The 15,996-nt window shown below is 41.0% G+C and overlaps 1 protein-coding gene across 8 annotated transcripts in view; it reads right to left on the reverse strand.

The window, feature by feature from the left end:
- BCAS3 (BCAS3 microtubule associated cell migration factor) overlaps positions 1-15,996 on the reverse strand; it is a 295,445-nt gene that overhangs the window by 185,606 nt on the left and 93,843 nt on the right. For 6 of the 8 annotated variants that reach the window (XM_063174267.1, XM_063174265.1, XM_063174271.1 and 3 more), the window contains exons 17-20: positions 9,998-10,042; positions 4,256-4,380; positions 3,495-3,660; positions 2,322-2,422 (exon numbers count right to left, since the gene is read on the reverse strand). In XM_063174267.1, coding sequence (XP_063030337.1) covers positions 2,322-2,422; positions 3,495-3,660; positions 4,256-4,380; positions 9,998-10,042 — 437 coding nt within the window. The remainder of the gene's footprint in view (positions 1-2,321; positions 2,423-3,494; positions 3,661-4,255; positions 4,381-9,997; positions 10,043-15,996) is intronic. The other 2 variants (XM_063174268.1, XM_063174266.1) reach the window with 1 other exon arrangement.

Consider the following 15,996-nt stretch of genomic DNA (forward strand, 5'->3'; position numbering starts at 1 on the left):
GTTTATATTTTTCCAAAGACTAAGGAAGGTTTTGGCCCTGTGTTTTGGCATCAAACCTCTTATTTATGAAAACCTGGCCGTGCAGCCCTCCAAGCAGCCTGCCAGACGTCTCATTGTTCTGCCCGGCTGCTGACAGAGGTACTCTGTGCTAAAAAGCACACTGAGGGTTTTTCAATGACCCAGGGGGCAGAGGTCACTTATTATAAATGGATAATGAGACCTAATGCAATGTTCTGAGTGTGGACAAAGAAAGGGTCTATCCATACCCCCTTGTGACTTGGTCATTCAGGCTTTTATTTCCCCTGCACACTTAATGGAGCCAAACAATCGGCAGAAATGCTATACAGAGAGGGAGAGAAACTGCTGCATTCTACCTCCAGAGACAGCCACAAATAGTGACCCTGAAACGGCGCCACGGCTCCTGTGCCCTGACGTGGCAGACAGATGGAGCAGCCCCCCTCAGCCCCGGCTGGGCCATTTGCTGGCAATTAGAGCACAGCACAGCCAGGCTGCAGCTAAAGCCAGCCCAGGTAAGCACAGCCTGAGCCGGGCTCAGCAGCTCCTTAACAGGTGGCTTTTGTGGGAAACTCCATTGTCAGGGACTTCACTGAGGAGCTTTGGCCTGGATAAATCCAGAAGACAAAAGTTCAAAGACAATCAGACACAAGTTTCACTGATATTGCCATTTGCGTTATGTCCTCTAGATACTGTGTTGTCCTTAGTGGTTATTATTCTATTATTCTTTCTATTTCACATCCAGCTTAAATTCTTAATATGTGAATTAAAATCTGAGTTAAAAGTCTAATAATTCAAATAACACAAGTTGTTTAATTGGCCACGTGCAATGGAAAAATGAATTCAAAGTGGAGAGATGAGGAAGAAAGGAAATAAACATAAAATGAGTATGTCAGACTTTCTGGTGATGCAAAGTTACCTATTTCCATGGCAATTCCATTATGTGGCATGAATGTGACTGTGTCAATTCAAACATGCAAAAAACATGCAAGGTACAGAAGTCACATAAAGGAAACAAGGGATAATTCAACCAAATATGCAAAACCCCTTTAAGTTCATTAATTTGCTGGAATTTAGCTACTACTCATTATTTTTTCTTTAAAAAGTTTTCAGTACTAAATCATTTGAAATGTGTACAATGGATTTGTACACATTGCATACTGTACTGTGTAACAGTACTTGAGCTGTTAATAAAATACACAAAATGAGCCCATCCATCCCTGGTTTCACTCTGTGGGATACAAGTGAAACAAGGCAGGAATCTAGCAAAAAAAAATCCAGCCAAAATGCAAATCCAGTGACGCTGTGCACTACTAAATACTTTTTCATCTTCTTTTGTCCCTTTTGAGTTTATCCCAATTTTCTGTGCAGCACAGAAGAAGGCAGACTCAAGCTCTGCAGGTTTCCAGAGCACTGAGATGCAGCAGCAGATGGACAGGTAGAAGCAGCAGACCCAGTCTGGCCCCAGAGTCCCTTTCCCCAGCCCCATCCAAGGAGCCTCCTTCTGCCCCCCATGGCCCTGGTGCAGCTGAAGTGTCCCTGTCACACAAAGCTGCCTGCACTGACAACTGTGCTCAGCTCTGGTTTCCCCTGGAGAACCTCAGCAGATGCCAGGAGCTGCTCCTTTGGGAGACTTCAGCAGCTGCATCACTGTGATCCTGGACAGAACAGAGACCTGCTTCTCACTGTTAGCACTCCTCTCTCTTTTCAATTGTCAAATCAAAGAGAAATACTCATTTTTCTACAAAACCATTATAAAAATGTGTGGGTCTGTGTATTTATATAATATAGATATTTCATATGTACAGAGCTATGGGTGTGTGAATGTTTCTGAACGTGCCATGCCATGCAATATTGGCTCTCTGGGAATGATGTGGCTGGGCAAGGCCCAGGCCAAGGCAGGTGGGCAAGCAGCCCTGGCAGCAGTGCCAGGGCTCCTGAGGGAGGCAGCTGGCTGAGACTGGGGCTGGAAGGAGCCCAGCAACCAGGAGCTCCCAGGGACAGGGAAATGCAGATGCACTCATTACTGGGTGTGGAATTCACAGGAGGAAATGGCTAAAAGCATGAGAAGGAGTGAGGTGAGGAAACCCTGAGGATTTCAGGGATCTGGTGGGTGACTCTCACTGCCCCACAACTCTGATTCATGGCAAAAATCCCAACACTTCATTCACTGCTCCCTCCTTACTAACAGAGTTACACACAGGGGGTTGAACATCCACTGAAATTGGCTGGAAAATGAACTTGGAAAATCACCCTCTGCTCAAAACGTGCACATGAGACAAGACAAGAAGTTGTCAGCTACTCACAGCCAGCCAGAAGATACTGGTAGTACTGCACAGCATCTGCAGCCAGGAGCAGAGGATGGTTTGCATTAAATGGTGGTTGGAGTTCATTCCACTGAGGAGTTCTGAGGTAAAACACAAGACTATTAATATTTCAGCTAATACAGAGAATGTAAATCAGTGTTTCTGTCATCACATGCAATTATCTATACAAGCTCACAAAATGTTTGTAATTATTTAAATTAGCTTGTTCAAACACTGCAATCCACCACAGGCAGTGGAGCAGCAGGGCCAAATTGTGCAGATTGTGAGGCAAAGACAATACTTGGTTGTTGACTGCAGCAGGGATTGCATTCAAAAACCCAGGAAGGAGGTTTAGATTAAGTTGGTAAATATGTTTAGGACCATTGTATGTCATGCTGACGTTATATAAACACACAAGAGAAACTGAGGGACTTTTTTGTTCTGTTAACTACCACTGCTTCCATCCTGTGAAGTCATTGAGCACTTACTGTGAAAATAAAGCTGTGTAAAGTTATGGATTATTGATCCAATTAGAATTTTCAATTCCATTACAACCTAGTCATTTCAACAATAATGGTCCCAAAGTCTGTGTTGTAATTTTAATTAGGGTGGGCCATTCCTAAATAGCTTGGTAAATCAAGTATTGATCACTCCAGTGCAGCCATAAGCAGCACTAAGGAATGTAGGAGCCAAGAAAAATCGATAGAAAAATATTTTAAAACGTCAAAAGCACTGACAACACTTTCTCATCAATTTTTCTTTACTTTCTTCCACATGTCAGGAATAATTTCTTCTACTGTCTTTAGAAATGGTACCTTCAGCTGCTCACAGGAAAACTCACAATGCTTCATAGTGGGAACCTTGCTCATGTCTCACAGCAGAATTCTGTACTTCAACACTACCAAAATAATTGTTCCTAGCCCTTATATAAATAGAAAATTACAACCTGATCATTTAAAATCACCAATTAATGAGGTGATTGATTCACAGACATGTTCATGCCTAGCTCCACGTGTAGAGAAGGACCGAGAAGCTCAGTTCCCCTTGAGGCACATGAACAGCGATAGAAGTGCATGGAAAGCAAGGCTTGAATCTCCCTCCTTCAACAAAAAACTCATTCAAAAGGCAAGATCCCAGGCATGAAAGGAAGGAGAGGGCCCAGCAGTGAGGTACCTGACCAAAGCCCAGCTGGCCCTGGGGCAGGTGAGCATCTCCAGGGGGGTGTCGTCGCTGATCTTGGGCGCGGTGCTGAGCGGCCGCGGCTCCAGCACGTGCTCCACCAGGCTCCCGTAGCAGCTGATGATGTACAGGGACTCCACCACAAACTGCTTGGACTGGTCTGGGGCAGAGAGAGAGAAAATCTGATTGGAGCAGCACAGCAGCAACAGGAAAAGCTTCTGCGGAAATAGCAGGGTCTGCGTTATTTTAAGTCTCTTGCTTGCAGCTAAAAAGGTGAATTGAAAGTAGCAAAAGGGCTGGAGAGACAAAGAGAAAATCGTACAAAACACAGAATTTTCACATAATTGTATGAATATCTCATTCAAGAGAAGTTTCTCACCAAGGTGTGTTCAGGTGATTACACATTTCCAAACATATCTGGTACATTTGTTTTAGCAAAGGTGTTTCATCTTTATCTCACAATTTTTTCAGTGTCACTTCACACCTTTGGACTGACCTATCAAAGTTGGGTTTTTGTCACTGTATCATAATAAAATATCAATTATGCATTTCACTAATTAAAATTTCAATTACTCATTTCACTAATTAAAATTTCTTGTACATTTTACAAAAAAGACCCCTAAGAATATTCCTAAAATTCTCGATTGCCCCTGAGTTTAAGGAACAAAATCCACAAATTGCTTCAAACCTGTCACAAAATAAGAATTTAGGTTTAAATGCAACTTAATACAATCCCAAATCTGTGAGGTACCAACCTTTTTCTCGTTTGAGGCCAGAATTGTTTGCAAACCACGACCTTGAAGCTCCAAAGACTGCAGCAACACAAAACTCCCCTCCCACAGACTTACTGGGTGAAATCTGTGGGGCTGGTTTGGATTTGCTTTGAAGAAAGAACAAAATAAAATTATGTAAGTTAATTCTCAAAAAATAAAGATGTCCTTTGCTTAGCAACAATTTTAAGATATTACTTCAGAAAAGGGGAATATCTGCAGTTCCCATAAGGCTGAGCAGGGTTTACAGATGCTCAGAGTTTCCCAAATTCCCCTGGAATACTGAACTCATTGACTTGAAGAACAGCACTGGCTCATAATGAAGAACTGAACTGTTTAAAAGACCCAGTAGTGAACCTTTGCATTAAACAGAAACAACTTCTGAAGTAAATCCAAAGAAATCCTAAATCCTTTGGGAATGAAAATGCAGATTCTGGGCCAGCCATTGCAGTGTCAATATTTCCTTGTTTTTCCAAAGGAAGTCAGGAGCAGCCAGGGGTGTGGGTGACACAGGTGGCAGGGAAGGACATGCAGAGGGCACAGGACAAGGAGAGGATGCACACACACACACTCATGAGCACTGTTAGAGCACACCAGGAATTCTATAATGGAAAAGCAAACTGAGGCACTGTGCCCTGACCCCACGATGTGCCAGGAGCAGATCCAGGGGGTGAGGATCTGAGATTATTGAGATATTCTATTTATTGAGATATTCTGAGGTGTTTCTCCTCACAGGGACCTGCAGGTTTCTGTTCTGCACAAACTCAAAACTATGGGCAGAGCATTGTCCATGCCTCAATTCATTATATCAGAATTTTACCCTTTCTTCAAGAGAAAAGCTGTTTGACAAACCCACACAGGATTTTTCCTTCTTCATGTTCCCCTTGTTCTAGTCCTTTTAACTGAATTATTTTATATTTTTCTCTCTACTCCACTGCTCCCTTCTCTTCCTACCTATCCCTCCTTTCCATTTTTCTTCTACCACACAATTTCAGCCTGTGATCAGACCATCCCATTAACCTGGTTTTTACATAACAATCTCCAATTCTGAGAAGTGTGTGTGCATGGAATTCAGCACTAGAAGAATATTTTTAACCAGCAGAAATCAATTAAAACACTGTATGGTTATATTGATATTTAATTTATACTAACAGATCATACACATGGCAAGCCTATGGTCACATGGACTTGGATCAGAGCTGAACCTCTTGTGCATGTGGGAGAAGCTGGAATGTCCCAAAAGAGCAGTTGGAATTTATAGTCAGTAACTCTGGTATTGAACCACCACAAAGCACTTAATATCCAACTGTTAAACCTACAGCTCCAGATGACTGGGTCAGAAATCTGTGCTCCAAAAAGGTCCTGGCTATAAATGTATTCTCTGGCTTGCAATGGCACACCAGGTTTCTATATTAGAATATTTAAATTGTGATTGTGTTAACTAATAAGTTTTTATTAGCTACTCAGGAAAAAAAATCAGAATGGATTTCTTTCACTTTGAAATAATCATCTATCACAGAAAGAATATTTTTAACCTAATTGTACCTTGAGAATTATTTTAGCTCTCACTTTCCAAGTATTCACATACTCATATTCCTTCAGAAATGAAAATATGAATGTACCAGTGAATTAGAGTCTTGTTGTTTAGTTCAATTCATAAATGATTGTGTTTAATACAGAATTCAGGACAGGGCAACCCATCAATCACTACAGAGCAAACCAGAGGCACAGGTATGACTCTGCCATGTTCACTTCCTCTTGACTAAAGGATCTTTCTGCACTGTCCTAATAGTCTTAATATTCTCAATTTTTACTGAACACAATCTGAGGTTATTAAAATTATTTTTCAATGTTAATGAAGTAATTAAAAATGGAAAAAAAATTGGAAGCAGATACTATTTTGAGCTACAAACTGGATTAAAGTTCTACAGAGACAGAACTGAAGCAGAAGTGAACCTGGGACTCAACACATTTTCCAGAGCTCTCCACACTCTGAGTCCCCAGACCCGAGTTTGACCAAACACAATTCTAAACAGCCTTGGAGGAAATGGTCTGAGCTCAGTTCTATTTCCATCTGGTCTTTAGGATGTGCATCTTTCAAGGCAAGCACTTAAGTGTTGGTTTCAGTGCCAGGAGCTTTTCCCTTCGAGGATGATGTTTTGTAGGCAGAAAGAGCAGACCTTGTAAAACACGATTACTCATGTGGTTAAACTCAGCCCTGCTAGCAAACAAAGGCAAGCAAACAAACAAAAAAGGTTTCTGCATCTTATTGGTTTGGTCAGATCTCTGAAAATGCTGCTGAGATGTCAACAAGTCTATTCTGAAGTCTCTTGCAGCTGAGGAATCTTTCATTTGAGCATCATTTTAGTCAATTCTGAGTTTTCATCGATAAATTCCAGCACAAATTTCATTCCTCCAGCAAACCTCCAAAGCCCAGTTATTTTCAGTAACAGTAATGCCATTAGAGAAATATCTTTACATGTCATTGTGATATTTTAACAACTTGGAAACTATAAATCCTCATTATTCTGCAGATGCAAACACCCTCTCAGCTCTATAAATGATAACAAAACAATAATGTTGAAGGTAGGTGCTGAATGACTTGTTTCTGCTATGAACTCCTGCTCTTTCCTTGCTCTTGGCTTGTCAGCACTTCATAAATTATTCCAAGAGCTGAAATTTGGACACATTTGGCCTCACTTTTACAAAACAGTTACTTTAAAAGAATCTTCATAATACAGTAACTCCCAAAGATTGGACCATAGTTTTCCTGAGAAGGGATGCAGCAAGAAATTCAGATTTTTGGGAGTCAATGTTAAAACCAAACCAGTGAAGCACATGGGACCACAACATTCCCCATTATAATTCCACTCCTCATTTCTCCCAAATGTCAGGAACAGCAGCATTGCATTTAAGACATCAGGAGGATGAAAAGGCAGTTTGCTTTCTCCTCTCTGCATCTACTCCACTGTGCCACCACACCTGGGATTCAGTGAGACACAGCAGCAGTTTCACCCCAATTAGATCTGTACAGAAATCTAAATCAGGAATAGAATCTATCTGGGAAAATTTGTATTATTATTAAATGTTCTAATATAATTTTGGAGGATTATTTCTATACTAAATGCAAAAGCACCAAGATGTTTGATATAGACATTTTCTACTGGAATGGCACAAAAGGAGATGGGAGGGAACTGAAGAAGAAAATGAAGACATCACTTTGTCAGAGCTTAAACAGCAATGAAGAGACTGAGCTCAGCATGCAAGTTCTTTCATGTTGCCAGCACAGTAAGAACAGATTAAGACCTACTGAAACCATTCAGAGCTCCCACTTGTCAGCTTTGTAACACATCAAACTCTGCCATAATCTCTGGAAATGCACTGTGGTAGCTCTTTGTAAAACCACTAAATAGTTACTAATATTTTAATTAGTTTACATACTAATTAAATATTATTATTTAACTAGTAAGATTAATACTCACAATATTTTAAAAAACAAAGCAGCACAGTTCATGATGGAGCTTTATGTCTCACAAATTTCTTCTGGCTCTTAAATGAATCTTTAAATCTATTGTCAAACAAGTGACATGACTTCAAAACAATAAATAAATTGCATATATGTGATATGAAGGAGCTGCCTTATATATATTCAAATATTTATAGTCAAATAGTACCAGTCTGCAAAGATTGAAAATTGCTTTGATTTTATATTCCCAACAAACAGGCTCCAAATATATGAGATTCATAAAAACAAAAGCACTTATTCCACACTAAATCCACTGAAATGGAAACATCCATGACCGCTGATGGAAAAAGTTTTATCTTGACCACATAAACAGCAACAAAATTATCAGGAGAAAAATACTGCATGAAATTTGCATTTACACATAAAGTTACAAAAAAAAAAAATCTGTCTCAAAGTCTAGAAATTTTAATTCATTTATCATTGTGCCTAAAACATGAAAACAAAGATGTTTCCAGTTGTCAGATCATGAATAAAGCAAGAAAAAGCACGAAAAGCAATGGTAGGATCCTTTATTCACCAGGCACTTAGCTGTCAAATCAACATCCATTTTGTTTACAGAATTTTAGGTCTCATTAAGACCTTAATGGAAACAACATGATTTCTTCCCCCACCCAAAGTGTGTTTTTTATCCTAATTTCTCTGTAGACGAGCAAGGACCATATTTTTGAGCTAGCACTGGCATTAAACAAACCACAAAAAGAGTCTTGTGAAAGACAGGCAACAATTTTGGAGCGTATTTCATACATTCCCCTCTTTAATCTCAGCCTTTTAATCTTCCTTCAATCTAAAACCATTTCTGGTTGACGTCTCCTGCTTCGTGCAGGGGTGACCCACACAGCCTTCGCTCAGAAATCCACGGCCAAAACTCTTCTGCCAGAGCCTCTGCACTTCTTACATCACCAGCAGGCAAAATTCTCTGGTGCACCATAAACTGCATTTAGAAATGGTTCTGAGGGAGGTACTTGAGGAGTTAGAAATTCTCAACGAATAAGGAATTCCTTTTTCGTTTTTTTCCTTTTTCCTTTCCTTTCCTTTCCTTTCCTTTCCTTTCCTTTCCTTTCCTTTCCTTTCCTTTCCTTTCCTTTCCTTTCCTTTCCTTTCCTTTCCTTTCCTTTCCTTTCCTTTCCTTTCCTTTCCTTTCCTTTCCTTTCCTTCCCTTCCCTTCCCTTCCCTTCCCTTCCCTTCCCTTCCCTTCCCTTTCCCTGTCATACAAAGCTCTTAACAAGTTCTTTTCCTGAAGAGAATATTCTGATAGAGACATTGAGGGTGATATTCATGTACATGAGCCATGTACAAATATTCTAATAGATACTGGTGGGTATAGTTAGAAGATACCCTTTGTTAAATTAAAAACAAAGAGAAAAACCTAAACCCACAGGAAAACCCCCAAACCCAAGCCCCAGAAAACTTGCTGGAAGTTTTAAAATTTTCTAAAGTGTTCCTGCTTCTTCCGTTCTTATTATCCAAATTTCCAGCATCTAAGGCCAATCCTGTTATAAAGTGGTGATGAGGTGATGCAGCACTGCCCAAATATTGAACCAAACTCCAACATCAAAAATCTTGTTAAAACTTAAATGAAACCCCTTTTATTTCAAATATCCCAGTTTTAACAGAACTGTTTCCCATGTTGGAACGAGATGATCTTGAAGATCCCTTTCACCCCAGACAGTTCTGTGATTTTTTTTCTCCAGAGTAATCAGCTTTTCTTTTTTTCCAGTACCCATTTTACTGCTTCACCTCTCACTGCAGTACTTTACTGCCTACTCACTGCTAATCTGGCTTATTTCTCAGAGGTCATCATCGATGTTTTCTGTCTGTAAGCAACTTAGTGCTACAATAATAAAGGAAGCAATATAGAAAAAAAAAGAGAGAGGCTTGTTTGGAAAGACATTGCAATCATTTCTGCCCACTTAGAAATAATTTATTTTTTCAACTTCCCTGCTACTTAAAAATTAAATGCACTCTCAAAGGTAAAAAGAAGGGAGGAAAAAAAGTGAATTCAATTCCTTGCAATGCTCGATGGTGAACAGCATCCATAGTTTAAAAGTGAAATTATGTGCATGGAAACCTATGGATCAGCCATGCAGGTAAACAAATGAAACAAAAAATTAATCCAAAATTAAAAAGTCTAAGCACAGAGTTATTTTCAGCAAGGACAGCAAATGGAGTATAGGCATGCTGGGTTTGAAGTGGGAACTCACCAAGGAGCTTTTATGGAAAAACATCCTGCTCCAAACAGGTAAGGTCTTCACAGAAAGGGGAAAAATGCACAGAAATTAGATGAGAACTCAATTCCCAACAAGTACACTGTATATCATGCTATTAAAATTTCTGCAGAGAGTGAACAGATCATTGCTAGAGCCTTGCTGTGGCCTTGAGGAGCTGCCAGGGGAGCAGCAGGGCCCAGGGCTGGGAGGGCTCCGTGCGCCAGGACATGTGGGGACATTGCTGAAAGCTGGGCTCAGAGCTGGGCTCAGAATCAGGGCTGGGCTCAGAGCTGGGCTCAGAGTCAGCGCTGGGCTCAGAGTCAGGGCTGGGCTCAGAGTCAGGGCTGGGCTCAGAGTCAGGGCTGGGCTCAGTGTTAGGGCTGGGCTCAGAGCTGGGCTCAGAGTCAGGGCTGGGCTCAGAGCTGGGCTCAGAGTCAGAGCTGGGCTCAGTCAGAGCTGGACTCAGAGTCAGAGCTGGGCTCAGAGTCAGGGCTGGGCTCAGAGTCAGGGCTGGGCTCAGAGTTAGAGCTGGGCTCAGAGTTAGAGCTGGGCTCAGAGTCAGAGCTGGGCTCAGAGTCAGGGCTGGGCTCAGAGTTAGAGCTGGGCTCAGAGCTGGGCTGAGAGTCAGGGCTGGGCTCAGAGCTGGGCTCAGTCAGAGCTGGGCTCAGAGTTAGAGCTGGGCTCAGAGCTGGGCTGACAGTCAGGGCTGGGCTCAGAGTCAGAGCTGGGCTCAGAGTCAGGGCTGGGCTCAGAGTCAGAGCTGGGCTCAGTCAGAGCTGGGCTTAGGCACAGCTCAGGGCCCCTCCAATCTGCTGCCAAAGCTGGGCTGCAGCAGGTCCTGCAGTCAGAACTGACAGGAAAAGGGAATGAGCACCCAAATCAGTCACGGGGGGGTTTGCCATGGAACACTGAGGGGCAGAGTGGGGCAGTTCTACAGAGTTACTGAGAGGAGGTCAAATAAAACCAACAGGTGCAATCAGAACCTTTCAGGGACAATTACTGAGCCTTTTGCTAGGACAGAAACACCCCGTGGAATTCAGCTTTCCTTCCCCCCCTTAAAAGCTTGCACAGATGCAGGAAAGAGAGCCCTAACTTACTTCACAAGCATTTGATGCTCAGTCACCAGATCTACAGCTGAGTGCTTTTGGCCACCCAACAATTTACACCACGATCTGATTTCATTTGTTCAAGTATTTTGCAAAGTGGAGAGTTTTTAACCCAATATTAATCTGAGGGAATTTTCAATGGGTATCTCCCTTTAAAAGGCCATTGCCATAGTGACATTTGCATAAATTCTGAAAAGGAGGCAAATTTAGAGCCACTCACAGGCTCAAGGTTTCTTCTGAGTCTCATTTGGGATGTAACATCATCCACAAAATCACTAAATAATTGATTTTGTAAATGCCAGTGGTTCTGTTTTCTTTTCATACTCTGACTCAGCAGTAAGTTCTGGGTAGTTGAAACAGGTGAAATATTTCCAGGCCATGAATTACCAGAAAAGGTCCAGCACTGAAGGATGTGTAAAGCACTCAGCCATAGACCAACACAATTAAAAGGATACCAGCCTGATAAAAAAGAATTCAGTGAACTAAATCTGACATGAGCACATCAATGAATGAAGGGATCCTCTCAAAAAACATTCAGGTGAAGGTACAAACCTAAGACAAATATTCGTCAACATGCAAAGATGCAAACATCCAATAAAGAACAGAATATTACAGAAAAAAACTCCTATTTTTAATTAGTACTATAGGCCAAAAAACCAATTTTGGCTGGCTCCATATAAGGGACTGGCCTTTAACTTTCTGTATTTAATAAACTGGTTAACATTTTTGGGGACAGAGCTCATTTGACAGAACCAACCACCCTTCTAGACCTAATGTATCATCTTTGAACAGTGGTAAAACCCAATTAAGTTGTCTGAACTGAATGATCTCCCATAAAGTCAGCACATCCAGTCCCCGAGTCAAAGGCCAGTCTAGAAGATGAGTCCAGCACTATTGCACTGCTTAAATATTTAATTGAAAGCTAAATCTCCTGCATAACCCAAAGCCAACGTGATTTAAAACCCAAAATGTATTGAGTGTAAATTTGAAGAGTCATTGGAGAGGGGTTGGATCTGCCTGGGAGCTTAGAATTCAATTTCTAAATGATGATCAGGGATGTTTTGGACACTATTTATTTTCCTTCTTCTCTGCCTCAGTTGCTCTGTCTTCAAACCAAGGCAAATAACCCTTAGCTGAGCCCATTAAACATTTCAGAAGATAACACCAGATTTTTCTTCTTCCACTACTCCTATATTGGCCTGATTGTACAAATTAACAAATTCTCTTTACTTTCATTACAAACTGGCCCAGGTAGGCTTCAACTGAAGGTTTTGTTCAATTAATTTTGGATAGAAAATTTTGTATCATGAAGAAAATGTAATTACACTTCCAAAGACTACAGCAGAGTCTTATTAAAATGCTTTATGTGTAAGAAAACCAAGTTAGCACCTCCTTTTTGTTCAAAAGACCTGATTTCTTTAAAGACAAACATTTTTCCCCATGATATTTATATAAGCAATTATTTTCCCCTATTTCCCTCCCATAATGTGGATGGAATGCTAATTGAGAGCGAGGGAGAATTCACAAATTACAGGATAACCCAACCTTGAAGTGACAGCACCAGATGGCAGCGCTCGGTGACAGCAAGAGAGCAGAGCCAAGGCAGGAACTCACCCAGGTCCCCTTTCCCAGAGCCAGGGAGAAATTCCAAAGGAAATCATGCAATGAGGATGATTTACCATTCAAAGTTCTGACAGAATTTTCCCAGTTTCTTACCTGGTTCTGAGTTTTACCAAATTGAAAACTGAAATACTTTGATTTTGTGGGGTTATTTTTAATAAATCTATTTAAGCTGTTAATAAGCTGTGCAATATCCATTTATTCTAACCCTCCTCATGCCAAATTGAGAATTCTTCAGTGCAAATAATTGTATTTTGTATCAATTACAAATCATTACAGCAGTTGCTTTGTTACTAAAATATACTATAAAAACTAATAATTATATAAAATATGTCTGAGAAATGTGCCAGAAAGAGAATGTCTGGCTTCAGACAATTTTGCTGAATTCTTTACTTTTTTTTCCCTCTACTTTTTCAGTTATTTTTTCCTAATTAATTGTACCATAATGTGGTGATTTTGCACCACTTATTTTCGTTTGCTGCAGTAGCTGACTCTGGGATAAATGAAGCTCCCTGAGACAAAACAAACCCAAGATATATCAATGACTTTCTGTGCACAGAAAATTTAAATTATAAAATTGCCTCAGACATTTTAGCTACTTCCCCCTTTCTCAGTGAGGGTGGAATGAGGGATGGGGTGAAGAAGGGATAGAGTTTCATGTTTAAAAACACACTATCCAAATCTCCTGCCTGGAAAAAAAGCAAGGTTTATCCTTTTCCTGCAAGGCACACAGGATTTCTGTGTTTTGACCAGACTCAGCTAATGCAGGTTCCATCGTGCTGCTCACCCCAGCAAGGATGTACTGGGGAGTGAAGTTTGATACAAATATAATGACCCTGTCCCTTGAGGAGTTAAAACAAATGCTGCTGTCACAGGAGCCAACTTTGGGGCAATTGTTGTATCTTTTCTTTCCCTCCTTCCCATTACAGCTCATCCATGTCCCCACTGGAAACCAACTACAACTCATCCCACAAACCCAGGGAGCTCTTATGGAGCTACTGTGGGGCACAAAGCTGAATTCTAGAATGTTCTGATTCACTGCCCTTTATGGACAATGAGATGGATCATACAGCTCTCCCCCTTTCCAGTCTATAAGCTCTTTGTAAAAGAGCAATGAATTAACCCATTCACCAGCCCTGACAAGGAATTCAGCATTACTATCAAAATTTGGAGAGGGAAACTGAGGCATGAATATAGAAAAACTTATTAAACCCAGCTCTTGTGCTGTCCTGCATCCCCCCTAATCTTTAAAACATCAGAAGCTTCCTTGCTCATTAGTGTTAGAGCCCCTCTGGGAAAGGCTGAATGTGCTGACAGCACAAAGTACAGGAAAGCCAGTCAACGGGATGACAAAATGTAGGGACAAAAATGAAGTGCTTGATGAAGGTGCAGAAATTACAGTGAGAGACTTGGAAAGGCAAAGGCAGAAGCAGAGGGCAGGGAAGGAGGGATGGAAGGCAGAGGGGATGCTCCAGGACACTCCATGCTGACAATGGAACTTGCATTCAGAGCAGTGACTGATCAGAACATGCTCCAAAATCCACATGTTTGCAGGGGGAAAAAAAAGCATCTGTGATGACCAGCACGGTCATGAGACAATTCCAGACTCCGTCTTTCATTCCCATAGGGCTACAGGGAACACTTTTAAAAAATTTACTGCCATTCCACCTGTCAAGCAACATGACATGCTTTGCAGCTCTGCTCCAGACACATGATATTAACAGCACTGATCAGTCCTTTCAGTACCTGGAAAATATTTTGCTGTCTTGGATACTGGCAGAACAAACCCCAGCTCGATTTTTTTTGGTTAATAAAATCTACAAGCCTTCGTGAAGATTTAATATTAAAGCAGCTGATGTTAAGAGAAATAAAAGGGACAAATGCAGCCCTCTCATTATACGGCATTTGAGCCTTGCTGTAAGAGATTAAATTTTTAATTCTTTCATAGTCAGAAGCACGGGAGAAGAGGAATCTTTGACTGGAGGAGCCCAGCTCCTTTTCTGATGGCTGCACACTGGAGGTTCAGCAGCTGCTCCCAAGGAAGAGCCTTGTTTCCTCGGAGCAGCGCTTAGAGGTGCTGACCATGGAGGTGTAAATACATCTGTCTTTTGCCATTTGCAGTAATACATGCCTCCTCCACTTCTCCCAGCGAGGCAGATGGTCCCTGTCCTGTCGAAATCTTACACTGCACAGACTTCCAGTGCTATGTGTTTGCAGAAATATGAGGGCAGATGTTAAATATGTTAAACACACGCTTTGCCCCCTGGAGGTTTAAGTTAAGGCTGCTGTCTCAATTTGGTCATTTTAGGCATGCCAGGCTTCTTGGATCCTAGGCATTCCTCTTAAATCCCTGCTTTATAAATAACAGCTTTTCATGTTAATTTTGTGTACTTTCATCAAATATTTTGGATGCAGAACAAATGAAGGAAGCTCTCGGCTTACCGTTACAAGGCTACGTGGGCTGTGCTGAAAATTATGATCCTCATTCATGAAAACTCTATTTACACAGCAGGGTATTTCCCATGACTGTTGTTTTCCCCCCTTACATAAGCCTCATTGAGCATTTTAAATTTAATTAGTTTTAAAAATTACATGAAACGGAACAGAGACAGTTTGTGACTAGTATAATTTACCATAAATATGAACACTCCAAATATGTTTTAGATGTTTAAGGATAAAACATTAAATAAAATACTGCAGACTTATTACAATTGCAATAATTTTAGAAAGGTTCCTTGGTATAACACAACATTAAGGAAACCTTTGTAAAGAATTTCACATTAAATATGACTGTAAATCAAGAGCTTTTTCCCAAATCCTTCTTCTCACTGCTCCTATTACCTACTTCCCCTGGCAGGCCCTCAGGTGAATTTTTAATTTTTTTCTCTGCTGTGTTTCACCTAATTCTAAGTGTCTATTCTAGTTCTGAGAGCTCACATTTATATTTCTGCCCTTCACTGGCCATATTCTTCAAGTCAGGTTTTTGGTGTTTCCCCTCTGTGAGGAACTGTGACCTCCTGCCTCCCCCAGATCCCATCTCCCTTCCTGTCCTCATCCAGCATCACACCTGGATATTCTTCCAAAATTCACCTGAGCAGCAGCAAAATCTTTTTTCACTGAACTTAAACTGAGCAGAAAATTAAAAAGGCAAAAATAAGCAACTGAAATGCGTCTACGGAGGAAGGTAAACCTCAACATGACCCTCAAACTGTTTCTTCGCTGTTCCTTGAGTTCCATTTGCAATTATCTGTGAAGCTGAGGAATTCC

This window comes from Melospiza melodia, chromosome 21 (genome assembly GCF_035770615.1).
Source record: "Melospiza melodia melodia isolate bMelMel2 chromosome 21, bMelMel2.pri, whole genome shotgun sequence".
Classification (NCBI taxonomy): Eukaryota; Metazoa; Chordata; class Aves; order Passeriformes; family Passerellidae; genus Melospiza; species Melospiza melodia.